This window comes from Macaca fascicularis, chromosome 13 (assembly GCF_037993035.2).
Source record: "Macaca fascicularis isolate 582-1 chromosome 13, T2T-MFA8v1.1".
Lineage (NCBI taxonomy): Eukaryota > Metazoa > Chordata > Mammalia > Primates > Cercopithecidae > Macaca > Macaca fascicularis.
The window spans coordinates 6,612,684-6,627,211 of record NC_088387.1 but is presented as its reverse complement, the minus strand read 5'-3'; the positions used below and the strand labels follow the sequence as shown (position 1 = coordinate 6,627,211).

General features: G+C 39.9%; 1 protein-coding gene across 13 annotated transcripts in view; it reads right to left on the bottom strand.

Annotated features, from left to right (window-relative positions):
• Positions 1 to 14,528, bottom strand: part of IL1R1 (interleukin 1 receptor type 1) — a 74,160-nt gene that overhangs the window by 12,222 nt on the left and 47,410 nt on the right. For all 13 annotated transcript variants that reach the window (XM_005575153.5, XM_074011163.1, XM_015433318.4 and 10 more), the window contains 5 exons: positions 13,442 to 13,518; positions 9,667 to 9,733; positions 2,434 to 2,668; positions 2,138 to 2,327; positions 1,150 to 1,318 (listed from right to left, as the gene is read on the bottom strand). In XM_005575153.5, coding sequence (XP_005575210.2) covers positions 1,150 to 1,318; positions 2,138 to 2,327; positions 2,434 to 2,668; positions 9,667 to 9,727 — 655 coding nt within the window. In that variant the 5' untranslated portion in view covers positions 9,728 to 9,733; positions 13,442 to 13,518. The remainder of the gene's footprint in view (positions 1 to 1,149; positions 1,319 to 2,137; positions 2,328 to 2,433; positions 2,669 to 9,666; positions 9,734 to 13,441; positions 13,519 to 14,528) is intronic.

Here is a 14,528-nt window from a genome sequence, read left to right as displayed (position 1 = left end):
TTCCCCAGTGCCCAGTTCTTTCTCAGGTTCTACTTGCTGGTTTGGTTGCTATGTTTCAGGAAAGACAGACCAGAGCTACCCAATGATAGGCTGCTAAAGACTCAAGAACATGGTTTGATACAAAGACCACTGAAAATTAGGATTCACTGATGCTTGTGAATGGCAAGGACCATGGCAAGGAATTAACTTTTGTTTAATAAAAATATTTTTAGGAAAATAAAGTATTATATAACTAGAAAAGTGAAGCCATTTATAGGGTGATCATATTCTGAGATTGCTTGGGATAGTCCCAATTTATACCTGTTGTCCCAGCATAACTACTAATAGATACGCCTCTAACCTACAAAAAAGTTCTGGTTGGAATAACACTTCTTATATTACATAAAGCTTACAACATCTCATTATTTACAAAAAGTTTGAGCATTCTGACTATCCCCTGGTAATTTGCGCATTTTGTTTAATTTTGTTGTGATATAGTTTTCAATATGAAACATGGTTAATGCAGAATTGAAAGACACAAGAAAATGAACAAGAACAATCACCGTACACCTATTAATTGCATAGCTGTTTTGCACCAAGCATTTCTTTGCACCAGGCACACGAGTTTAGTGGACCCCATATCTCTAATCTTCCCAATAATCTTGGGAGATTGCATCATCTTGTTACAGAAGAGGAAACAGGCTTAGAGAGGTTAACACCTAACACAGAACAAACAGGAGGTAGATGCTGGAAATGTGACTTATTCCAAAGCTCATTAGTGTCCACACCCATGCTTGCTGCTAGACACTGAGACTCACTGAGATTCCCCAAGTGCAAGCTCTCAGAACATTCCCATATTCCAGCCAGAGGGAGCCCCAGAGCTTTCAGTAAGAACCATTTTTAGCCATGCCAAAGAACAACCCTCTTAGATCAGTTGGAAAACACAGCTCATAATGTCTCTATTTAATTAAAACTATATCTGAAGCAGGAATGGAAAACATTACATAGTGTTTAGTAACAAAAAAAACAAAACTAAAGCCATGTGACTTTTGTGGTATCACTGAGGTCATCTTGGATTTTGTTTCTTCATGGACAATGAAAGTAATATTACAATCATAGTCTCTGGGCCTTCCCAGATCTAAACCTTCTAGGGCTGGAGCTATGACTCACCTAGAGTAATAAATTCTATTACCCGGGTAATAGGATATTGCTTGCCCAAGTATGTGTAGGATGCATGACAAGTATAGTTCCCTCTATGCTTTTCAGCCACATTCATCACGATGAGCCTATCTTTGACTCCACTAAAGTGTATATTGTCAAGAAGTAGAGGTTTGCAATCCTAGATAAAGGGAGAGAGAAGCATTGAAAACCAATAACCAATAACTTTCCCCAATCTACCAGTCAAAGGAACTCCATTTTTTTCACCTTAGCAAACGTTATATTTTTAGAAAGAGACTGGAAAACTTCCTTACATAGAGTAAGTTTTAATATTGGTTTTTTGGAAACAGTTAACTATATTCCTATGACATTAAGTTTTCAAGTCTATGAGACTTCATAGTACAAGAAGTGAATGCCAATTTATTTTGCAGGAAAAACATGTTTGAAAAAAAGTTAACACTATATAGTTTCTTAACAATACTGCACTTCATTTCTTCATTGATATTATTTATTTAGTATGTCTTACGCTCTACGAGAAGATTCCCCATTTGAGTTCCACCAGACTAGGCAGATTAAAGATACCACAACATGGGGTGTTACATGGAAAGCTAGTCGACTCACTTTTAAGACAGTTATGGAAACTAGCAGGTTATTTGAAGACCATAGCTTTAATAAAACACACATAGTATATTTTATAATAAATAGTTATATCTTAAATACCTTAAGCTTATAATCAGCCTTCTCTTTAAATATCTATTTATAGTACTTTTCTCAATTACATCTTATTAAATTAAATAAAAACAATAGCAAGTAAGTTTCTAGTTAACCTTCAAATTAAGTGAATGCAGTCTTATTATTCTTTTTAGGTTCCCTATCAAGTGTCACCATTAAAGAGAAAACAATATGCAAAATAAAAAGGTACCTTGCAGATTCATTCTATTGTCCAGGGAACTATTTTATTTTCCGGAAAAGTGAAATGTCATATTTAAAATAAAATTACCTTATACCACAGTAATTTAGGTAACTCATTATTTTCGTCTTTAAAAAACTCCATATAAGGGCACACAAGTCCTCCATCTCCTGCAACGGGTAGTCTCTGCTTAAATATGGCTTCTGCATTATAACACAAGTTAGGCTCATTCTCCACAAATTTTGCAGTTATTTTAATTCTGAGGCAGTAAGATGAATTTCTAAAATAAAATAAAATAGGTAAGTTAAGCATTATTAAAAGTATTTCTGTCCTTAACAACTGCAGGAAACTAGAACACGTTTGTAACATACTAATTCCTCTCTCACCTTACCACACAGTAGTAATGTCCTGAATCTTCTACCTTAGCAGGAACAAACCAAAGTTTCTTTTTGTGCTGATGAATCCTGGAAGCTTGTTCTGTAGATACAGGTGTCTTGCTGTCATTTTTATACCATGTTATAGTGCCTTTGTATTCATTTGGGTTAAGAGGACAGGGACGAACATCAATTTCATTTGCAGATGACACTAAAATTATTTTTTCTTCACGTTCATTGCATTTATCTTTAAAAGGAAGAAGGGGGGAAGCAATTTATATAAAAAATCTGTCAGTGTCTCTTGATTTAATATCTACGAAGAAATACATCGATTATTAAATATATCAATTCACATTACATATAAAAGCTTCAGAGCCTTGTGATAAGGGCATTATCCTGGGAGTCTGAGAAGCGTATTCAAGTCCAGCTGTGTCACTTACTGCCTGTGTGCTATGCCTTTGGCAAGTTATTTAACCTCCTTCACCCACTTTTCACTCATCTAAAAAGTGGGGATAATGTAGGAGAGTCATGCCTTTCAGTACAAGATGGAGTAACAGAAACTGGATTTACCTTCTCAGATGAACAACTAAAAAATGGACAAAATATATGAAACAACGGTATTCAAGACATTGAACATCAGAAAACAAAGGACAGAAATCCCAGAAAGATGGGGAAGAAAGGAGGTGAGCTCTACTGTTGTCCAAAATTACAGCCAGGCCATGACATTGCCGAGAAGAAACACAGGCAAAGCCCAGTGAGTTGAAGAGATGGAGCTGAGAACCTGGGTAGAAAAGTTTGCAGGGCAGAGTCCCCAAGTACTTAGAGCTGCATGATGACAGGGAGAAAGAGTCTCATGATAACTGAGAGTCTCCCCCAAGTTTTCAGCTGAGTATCTATCAGTCAGCGTAAGCATATAAGAAAATTACCCAAGGCCAGAGGGAGTATTGTCAAAAGAACTGGAGGGAGTAACACGTGGAGCACAGCCAATGCTGGAAACAGTTGCTGTTCCCAACAGCCAGAGTGGAAAGCCTCATGAATGACAAGGCATCAGGCGCAGTACCCAGAAGGCTTCTGACTCAGGCATTCGGGAAAATTAGGCCTAGAATAAACTTTTTCCTGATCCTAATAAAGCTTAAAAGCAAGACCCGAAAGGATTAAACCATTTCCAAGTAACAATCATGTGGCAGAACAAAGCTCAAGAACATTTTGGGGAATATGAAAATATCCAGCACCCAACATGGTAAAATCCACAATGTCTAACATTCAAAAAAATCATTAGGCATGCAGAGAAGCCGTAACATACAACCAATGATAAGGAGGAAAAAAATTGATCAGTCAAAACTGACCCAGAAATGACACAGACAATAGGCTTAATAAATTTAAAAATTAAAATAGTTTATTACTATTGTATTCCATTTATTCAAGATGCTACAGGAAAGATCAAACATGATTGGTGAAGACATGAAAGAGATTTTTAAAAACTTTTAGAGATGAAAACAATAATGTTGAGTTATAAAAAAACAATGGATGGGATTAACGGCAGATTTGACATTGCAGGGAAAAAAAAGATGAGTGAACTTGAAGACACAGCATTAGAAATTATCCAAAGTTAAGCACAGAGAAGAAAATAACAGAATAAAATGGGCAGGGAATTATTTTACTTAGGACAACTTCAATACATGTAGTATGAATCGCTGAAGAAGAAAAATGTGGAAAACAGAAAACATATTTGAAGTTTTCCAAGATGTGACAAAACTGATGTATAGGCTCCCAAATCACAATGAACCCCAAGCAAAAGAAACATAAAGCAAACTACAAACGCCTAATAATCAAATTGTTTAAAACCAGTGACAAAGATAAAATCTTCTATGTAGCCAGGGAGAAATGACACAATTATTGCAGAGGACAAAGACAAAAAATGATGCAGCCTTCTCTCCAAAAACAATACAAGCCAGAAGAGAGTAAAACAATATTGTTAAAGTACTGAAAGAAAAAGTCTACTTAGAATTCCATATCCAGTGAAAATATATTTAAAATTTAGGAAAAAATATTGACTTTTTCAGATTTGCCAAAGCTGTAAAATGTCATCACCAGTAGACCTGCATTACAAGAAATATGTAAGTCCTTCAAAAAAGACAATATTCTAAGATGAAAATGAATCTACACAAAAGAATGAATAGCAACAAAAATGGGTAATTATAAGACCATCTTTCTTATTATTTAAATCTCTTTAAAGAAAACTGAGTGTTTAAATAAAAAATAACAAAATGCTATAAAGTTTATAGCAAAGAAGTAACATGTATGGAAAGAATAGGGCAAAGTTCAAGAAAGGAGAAATGGGAATATACTGTCTTAACTTTGTATACTATATGTGAAACTGTATAGTGTCACTTGAAGGCAGACAGAGATAACTTAGATATGGCTATTTAAGCCCCAGAGCAGTCATTAAAAAACACATACACAACAAACAGTTATGACTAAAAAGCCAAAAAGCGAAATAAAATGAATCCTAAAAATGCCAATTAATCTAAAAGGCAGCAAAAAGAGAGAAAAAAATAACAGAATTGATGGGACTAATAGAAAAACAAATAGCAAGATCCCAGAACTAAGCCCTAATATATGAATAATCACACTAAAATTTCAAATAGTCTAAACACTCTCATTGAAAGGCAGAAATGATCAGATGGGCTAAAGAAAGGCCCAACTATGTGGTGCCTAACATAAACACATACACCTACATACACAGATTTTATAAATAAAGGTAAAAATAGATTAAAAAGAAAAGAAAAATATTTGCCATGCTAACACTCATGAAAAGAAAGTTTGATTAATTAGCTAGGGTTAACCATATCACAATTGTATACATATACCAAAACATCACATTGTACATTGTAAATATATACAATTTTGTCAACTATACCTTAATAAAAATTAATTAAAGCTTGAGTGACTATTATTATCAAAGTAGATTTTACAGTAAAAAAATTACAAGCAAAAAAGGGGCATTTCATAAAAATAAAGAAGTCGGTCGGGCATGGTGGCTTATGCCTGTAATCCCAGCACTTTGGGAGGCTGAGGCAGGTGAATCATCTGAGGTCAGGAGTTTGAGATCAGCCTGGCCAATATGGTGAAACTCTGTCTCTACTAAAATACAAAAAAATTAGCCAGGTGTGGTGGTGGGCACCTGTAATCCTAGCTGCTTGGGAGGCTGAGGCACAAGAATCACTTGAACCCAGGAGGTAGAGGTTGCTGTGAGCTGAGATCGTGCCACTGCACTCCAGCCTGGGCGACACAGTGAGACTTTGTCTCAAAAATGAATAAATAAATAAATTTTAAAAAAGTAAAGAAGTCATTAATCAACAGGAACACAATAATACCAAATGTTTAGGTAGTTGCTAACAGTGCTTCAAAATACATGAAGCCAAAACCGATAGAACTGCAAGAACTACAGAAACTAGTTCTGCAAGAAACTAGAGAAACCCCACTCACAAGGAGTGATAGAACAAGCAGTAAAATTAAACAATCAGTAACAACATAGAAGATTTGAACAACACTATCAACCAATTTTACATAATTGATATTTGCAGAAAATTCCAATCAACAACAGTAGAACATTACACTCTTTTATAAGTGCACACATAAAACTGAGCAAATTTTCCATATTCTTCCCCATAACCCAAGACTCAGTAAATTTAAAAGGATTCAAATTAAACAAAACTTATTCTCTGGTGACAATGGAATTAGATTAGAAATCAATAACAGAAAGATATCTAAAGAATCCCCATATATTTGAAAACTAACATACTCCAAGTAACTCATGAGTCAAAGAAATAAAAAAGAATATAAAGTATTTTATCTGAATGATAAGGAAAACATAACATATCAAAACTTGTGGCATTCAGTGAAAGCGGTACTTAGAGGGAAATTGCTAGCATTAAATCCTATATATTTTTTAAAAATTTCAAATTGATGACTTGAGCTTCTACCTTAAGAAACTAGAAAAACAACAAAGTAATTCCAAAGTAAGCAGCAAGCAGAGATTTTACGCCTGAGTCTTCATTTATGGAGCTGACTGAGTGACAAAACAGAGACTAATGCCATTGAAAGATTTGTATTACTTAGTGGTTTGGACAGAAGGGGTATGCCATACCACGCAAAACCACAAAGAGAATCACCAGATTGGGTTAGGAGGCAGAAGCAGAAACAAAAAGAAAGCCTAGGCCAGAGTCTTTACTGGGGTTCCCATGGGAAAGGCAAGGCAGGACAGCATAAACAGCTTCAGACTGGGCTGTTTGAACCATTTTTGCAGGCTTTGGGCATAGAGGCTGTCCCTAGTTCTCTGGTACCTGGCCCTGTGTTGATTGAGGCTGGGGTAATATTGGTTTGGGTGTGTGAGAGTTGGATAAGGAGGCGAGTGGGGTACAGTCTTGGGTCAGGCAGTCTCACATGAAGGGCAAGCTGTGAGCTGTCCACAACACACCTAGGAACTGCTTAGCCCTTGGTGGGCAGTCTCTCCCTAGATATGAAACACCTTCCAGAATGTCAAAATATGTAAGACACAGAAAATAAAAAACACAATTAATATAGCAGAAGAAGTAAGAAGAAAATAGTAATATAGATCAGAGAGGAAATCAATGAAATAGAAAACAGAAGAACAATGAAGAAAAATCAAAGATACCAAAAGCCAGTTCTTTCATAAAAACAATAAAATTGATAAATCTTTAGCTAGACTAATCAGGGAAAAAAAGAGATGACATCTCTTTTTTAAATAATTTGTAAAGGGTCATGAGGAAATATTATAAACAATGTTATGCCAATAAATGTAATAACATAAATGAAATGAGCAAAATTTCCAGACTACTAAAGCTCCCTCGAGAAGAAGTACATAGCCTGAATTGCCCTATATCTATTAATACTATCTTCTATTCAAAGAAATTGAATTTGCAGGATTTCCGATAAGGCGGGGGGCGGGGGTGGTCTCATAAATCATTCCTCCAAAAAAGCAACAAAAAGACTGGCAAAAAATTTCAAAAATCAACGGCTTGCAATAACCAGAAGAGCATTTATTAGAAAATAAGGAAACAAACAGAAACACGCCAAATCACAGATCAGCAGGGTTTGTAGCTTTATAACCTAAATGACTCCCATCCTACTCTTCCCAGCTCTACGACAGCCATGAATAGCAGGAGCTCCGCAGACACAAAGGCTTTGAAAACCAGCGGGCTTGCAAGAACAGAGAGGGTTTGGAGCACCTCAAAAAGTCCCATTTCCAGAGCATTGCCACTCTTTGACTTGACCAGTAGGCCCTCAAAGTCACATTCATAGGGTGGCGTTGTTATTGACCTCACCAAGAGCTCCACAGAAAAAGCACTAGCCCCAAGGTGTTTGCTGGAAAAACTCAGTGTTAATTGCTTTTTACAACTACCAAAAGCTGCAATACCAGAGCCATAACCTCCAGAGGGCCTTGAAAAGCTCTGACACATTCCTGGGGAACCTAGAAGGGTGCCCATGTATGCAGGGCTGTGTGCATGCCCAGGAAATTGCATAGAAGGCACCAGACTCTCATTTCTGGATGACTCTGAGGTCATACACAAGCAGGAAGTGAAGGCTAAGGCAGAGTTGTAAACAGCCTTAATGTTGAAGGCATGCTCCAACACACATGGAGCCCCTCAGCAAAGGGGAGAAAACTTACTGAACCAAGGAATTTAAGTCAATCTCTGGCTCAGTCCTTAAAGTTCTTACCTTTCCTAACTACACTCCATGATCCCATTCAGTCTCATGGTTCTCATACCAGCCGCTTGCTGAGGTCTCCAATTTTATATATTCAACCCAGACCTTTCCCTCAGGCTGCAGACTGCCTAGTCAAAGCCACCATTTAAACATCTAACGGACAGCTAAACTTAACACGTCCAGTCTGAAAACCTGATCTTCCCTATCCCATCAATGGCAATTTCACCTTGTGTTTGCTAAGGCCAAAATTTCCTAAGATAATTCTTGATTATTCTGTTTCCCTCACACCTCACATATGACCCAACTCCAAATCCCTCTTGGTTCTGTTCCCAAAATATTTCAAAATTTGTCTGCTTCACACTTCTCCTTGCTATGCTTTGACAAGCCATCAACATTTCTTGCCTAGATAAAGCCATCATCATGGCTTACCTCTTAACTGGCTTCTCTATTTCTCTCTTTGGCTCCCTCGGTTCTATTCTCAAAACAGGAATCAAAACATAAGTCAGATCACCTCTCTGGTTCTGAACAAAGAACCCTGCAGTTTTCCCATCTCAGCCAGACTACAAGCCAAGACCCTAAGAAAGGGCGCAACATTCTATATAATCAACCCTCCGCCATCTTGCCATTACCCAGATAGCCTGGCCCCTTATGACTTCCCTCATCTCTCACTATGCTCCAGCCTCGCTGATATTTTTATTCTGAAAGCACGCCAAATACTCTTGGCCTCTGGGCCTTTGCACATGCTGCCTGGAATATTTCCACACCCCAATCTGATATCCAAATAGCTCTCTTTTCCCCTTCCTTAAGGTCAACTCAAAAGTCAACTTCTCAGGGAGGTTTTTTCTGGCCACATTCAAAAAATTAACCTTCTGCCCACTCTAATGACAAAACCTTATACTCCTTTTTCCTGCTTTTTTCCTCCCTATACTTGCCATCATATGACACAATATATATCTACTTATCTGTTATCTGTCTCTTCTACAAGAATATAAACCCTATGCAGGCAGGTATTTCTGTCTGCACTATTCCCTGCTGTATCCCCAGTAGCTAGCACCTGGCACACAGAGAACAGATTAGAGAAAATGAAGAAATGGAAAGAAGAAGAAAAAGAACTGTATCTTGATGACTTCCAGCTGTGGGTTCATAAAGACTATACATAATATCTCCTCCAAATGAAAGTCAGAATTTCCTGTATCACACTTTCAACCAGCAGTCAAGTAGAAAGAGGCCTGAACCTAGATGGGAGACCTAGATTTTAGCTTTATGTTCCAAAACTAGCCACATGACCTTGGGCTCTTAACCTCACTGGGCCTCAGTTTCCCACTCTCTATGTGAGAGAATGAGAGGAAGATGCTGAAAGGAACTTCCAGCGATACAGGTCTATGACCAGGAGGCTCTGTGCCCAGGGATTCAACAGAAATGAGTATGAGAAATGACTGTTAGGGAAGGCACTTCATGTATTCTAAATAACAGATTTTCTTAGCAGACAAGAACACAAAGAAATACTTAACTTACCAGCCTCCAGAAAAGAAATCAGTAGAGCAATGAAACAAATAAGTCGGAGTAACACTTTCATATTCTCCTGGAGAAATGGAGGAATGGAAGAAAGACAAAAGCAAAAATGTTACTTTTCCAGCAAATCTCTAAAACTAAATATACCGACACCATCCCTGTCCCCACCCTCACCGCCAAGGCAAACTGATGAATTGGTTTTTCTACATCATGAATGTTATCATGTTTGACTTTTGGTTAAAAAATGGGATGGGGAACGAAAAGGGATAAAGAGTTTTCACAAAATTGAGAACAAACTCAACAACTTAAGATTTTAAACATTTCTACCTTCTGTCCCATTATACATTTCCAGTCTTACATCCCATTTAAATTTCCCCAAATCTAGTTTACATCCAAAGTCAGCTATGCACTCGCCCCTAAACCAGTTCACCTCCGTTTGTGTGAGGATTTGTTCCCCACTTATGTCCCCTGCCATCAGGACCCATTTGCAAAAATCAACCCACACTTTTGGCCAGTTCAAAGGTCATGCCTTCATTTTATATTGCAAGATACTGAATTGCTTGTACAATAGGATATAGCTACATAGAAATTCACCCAAAAAACCTAAAAGAAATGATAACAACAATTAAAATTGGGTTGGGTGGGTTTCCCCTTGTCGGGGCTTTCTATACTTTCTAAAATATCTACAATGAACTTTGTATGAAAAAAAGAGGAAAGGACAAAAGAGAAAAAAACTCTTATCCCCTCTGCTCAATCTTAGGAGCAATGTCTACAGTAGACCATGTAATTCTGTGCTTTGAAAACATCTGCCTCTTAATTTTTACGGGAGATTAAATTTGCCTATATTCTTATCTGTAGCTATAAGTAAGTAAATAAATATGAAAACACAAAATATTTTAACACAACACTCATTCAGATTCTAATGACATGCAGTCATTTAAATATTAGCTGGAAAATGTCCTATTTAAGATGATGTATTGTGGCTGGGCATGGTGGCTCACCTCTGTAATCCCAGTACTTTGGGAGCCCAAGGCAGGCAGATCACTTGAGGCCAGGACTTCAAGACAAGCCTGGCCAACATTGTGAAACTCCATCTCTACCAAAAGTACAAAAATTAGCTCGGTGTGGTGGTGCATGCCTGTAATTCCAGCCACTTGGGAGGCTGAGGTAGGAGAATTGCTTGAACCCAGGAGGCGGGGGTTGCAGTGAGCCAAGATCATGCCACTGCACTCCAGCCTGGGTGCCAGAGTGAGACTCCATCTCAAAAAAAAAAAAAAAGAAGGTGTATAGGTATTTTTTTAAGTTACAACATGCTTTTTAAAACAAATACAGGTGGAAAAAAAAAAAAAAAAAAAAGATTATCTAACCATGCAAGACATACCCATTCATATTCTCTTCACTTTACCCTCAGTATCAGGATGATGATCCCTAAGCCTGGTTCAAGCCTTGAAACCTACCTCAGAGCAGCAAAACTGCATTCCTTCATTATCTTTTAACTCTGACCCTTTATTTACATTACTGGCTTCCCAAAATAGTCTAGAATACCAGTATTATTACCATATTTACCTTTAAACTATTTTCAGATGACTAAATAAGATAGAAGCCTTTGAAGCCCTGCAGCCTGGTCTATGAGCTCTTTCTGTGACTGCATGAAGTGTGTTTTAAGTCTTTATGATAGAGAGGAAGGAAAGAAGGGTTAAAATGTTTCCCAATCACCAGTTCCAGGCCAACCAGCTATTTGCATTAGTTTATCAACAACAAAATAAGGGCATTGCAAAATCAGCTGAACACTGCCAGCTGTCGGTTCATTTAGTTACAAGATCTGGTTTGTCTGATCATTAGGCAAGGGAGAAGAAAAAGAAGGCGTGTGACTGAACTTTATGGAGTGTATCATGAGATAATAATTCCAAATTAATTGTGGACAATGTTTAATCACAGGTCCGAGGTGGGTGACCTGTACCACAAGGCAGGGTGATATTGGACGCGACTCTCCCTGGGCCCCAGTGTGCTCATTTGCACAAGGGGTAATGAACCAGCTGAAGTTGGACCTCATCCTCCTCTAATAGACGATAAAAGGACAAAGGGCCATGACCCCGGGTCCAAGTTTACTTCTGCCCCAGAGCTGCTCTGGGAAACAGTCAGGGGGGGTGGGAGTGGCCCTGTCCTCTCAGGAGCAGGCTTGTGGGATCCATGTTGATCCCCAGGACCCTGGGGCAAGGAGTCAGCACTGAGCTTGGGAATGGGCATTAAGGGTCACATGACCAAAGGGAGCGAGGACATCAGAAGGGAAGGAGATGAGGGTTGTACCTAGATTAACCCACACACTCCCAACAAAAATCAACGCAAACCCCATTATGCCCCTGAATAACAGAAATTCCAAGGCAGGGCCAGGCTGACTGGCCTCCATAGTGCTCACAGTTGAATGGCCATACAAGTCAGAAGTCCCTCAACATAGATGGCACATTGAGTAAAAGCTCAGCCTCCATGCCCCAGTTCCCCCTTTTGACAAGCAATGCAGTGACAGCATGTCACTGATGGCGCTATGTGGGTGAAATCAATGGCCGCATGCAAAGAGCTTAGAACAGTGCCTGGCAAATGGTCACTCCCAAATCTTAGCTATTGGAAATCGGCCCATGCTCTGATGACAAATAACAGTTTTGATAGAATGTTTTCAGTTAACCATTCATGTCTTTATTCACTTACTGCTGCATTCAACAATCATACATCAAATATCTATTTGGCTCTGGGGACAAAAATAGGAACAAGGGTCCCACAGCCTGGCTCCAGGAGCTCAGCAGTCACAGGAAATATGGACACAGCGTTAGACTGTGATGTGGGGGTGTCTACCAGAAAAGCCATGCCCAGGGCAGGAGGGGAGACAGAGGCTAACTCAGCCTGGAGGAGGCAGAGGGGAGGGTCCAACAACATCATGTTCTGGAGCATAAACCAGAGGTGGGTTCTGAGGGGGAGACTGAGAAGCCCCAGGTTCCCACAACATGCGGAGGTTTGATGAGAAACTGGGACTGTCATTTGCAGGTGGCAGAGAAGCGTGTACAGGTTTTAAGCCATGGGCCAATGTATGTTAGATCTCCATTTTTTGCAGACATTTTGGCACCTGTGTGGAGACAGGGGAGCCAGGGAGAGCAGGCCACCACAGAGGTTCATGGGAGAGAGGATGAGGGCTGGGCCAGCTGCAGTGACAGACAGGCAGGCGGGGGCATATTTGAGAACGCCCGGGGCCAAAGGGGAGAATCAGGGATGGACTGGGCCAGACTCACTGAGGTTGGGGCAGGGAGGGCAAGGGCCAGGTTGGGGGGCAGGTTTAGGTACCCACAGATAGCTCAGAAAAGATGCTCAGAGGGTGTCACCCACAGCATCATAGACCCAGGTCTCCTGGGACGAGGTGAGCAGTACTGACTCAAGCAGAAAGCAAGAATTTGAACATGCAGTGACAGTGGAGTGAAAATGGACAGCAAGGCCTGGAAGGGGCTGAAATTGGGAGAGCTTGGACACAGCACTGGAACCCACCATTTTACTGTAGCACAGCCAAGGTGACCTGGGAAAGTGGACAGGCATTGACTCTTACTGGGGCTGAAGCCTCTTTCCAAAATTTAATAAAACCATCAAGCTGCCCCAAAGAGTAATGTGTCAACAGAAATAAAATATTTTTGCATACAATGGGAGATAGTCCAGGGCCCCTGGATCTGAGCGTGGAGGATTTCAGCTATGTGTGAGAAAACGCCGTCCGTGGGACCCTGGGGTGACACAGCCCTGTTACCTTGGAGAAGGCCTTGTCTTTTACCAAGGGGTCCAGCTTCTCAGGAGGGAGTCACCATCTTCAGAGGGTGCGTCTACCTGGGGAAGGAAAAACACATGAGTGAAGTGTGAATGAAGAGGTCCAAAGGCACCAACTGCTGTGAGAATCTCAAGAGGTGTGTATTAGTCCGTTTTCACACTGCTATAAAGAAACCTGAGACTGGGTAATTTATAAAGGAAAGAGGATTTAATTGACTCACAGTTCCACATGGCTGGGGAAGCCTCAGGAAACTTACAATCATGGTGGAAGTGGAAGCAGGCACATCTTACATGGCAGCAGGAGAGAGAGCAACGGGGGAAATGCCAAACACTTTAAAACCATCAGATCTCATGAGAATTCACTCACTATCATGAGAACAGCATAGGGGAAACAGCCCCCATGATCTAATCACCTCCCACCAGGTCCCTCCTGGACACGTGGGGATTATAATTTGAGAGGAGATCTGGGTGGAGATACAGAGCTAAACCATATCAAGGTGTCAGAAAGGTCATGACATTTAAATGATCATGAAATGATCATGAAAATGAGTCCAACGTTTAACCAGTGTATGTTCCATAATCCTTGGGGACAAGATACTTTCAGGAAATCAAATCACAGGGAGAAAAGAATACCAAGAGCTTGACAACCACAAGCTATTCTGATTAAACATAGGGAAGAAAGCAGTGCAGAGCAGACCCTCCCGACTCCCACACCCATGAGGAGGCCCATCCTACACATCTTGCACATCTGTCGTAAGAGCTCAATAAATACTTGTAGAAGAAAGGAAGGAGGGAGAGAGGGAAGGAGGGAAGGAATCCACCTACCTACCTACCCACCCACCATTTTTGCATGAGACATACAGGGATGAAAACCCAGCCTAGAATCAAAGAAGAGAAAGGATGGAATAAGGGTACTGGATGTGGGTCAGAGAATAGGATTGCAAGGGGAACCGTCACTGGGGTCTGGAGATGGCCAGAATCATATAAGAGAGGGTAGAATCCTACATAAGGAGTTAGATAAAGAGTTCACACCCAGATGGTTATCGAAAGAGTTGAGGGGTGGGGATGAC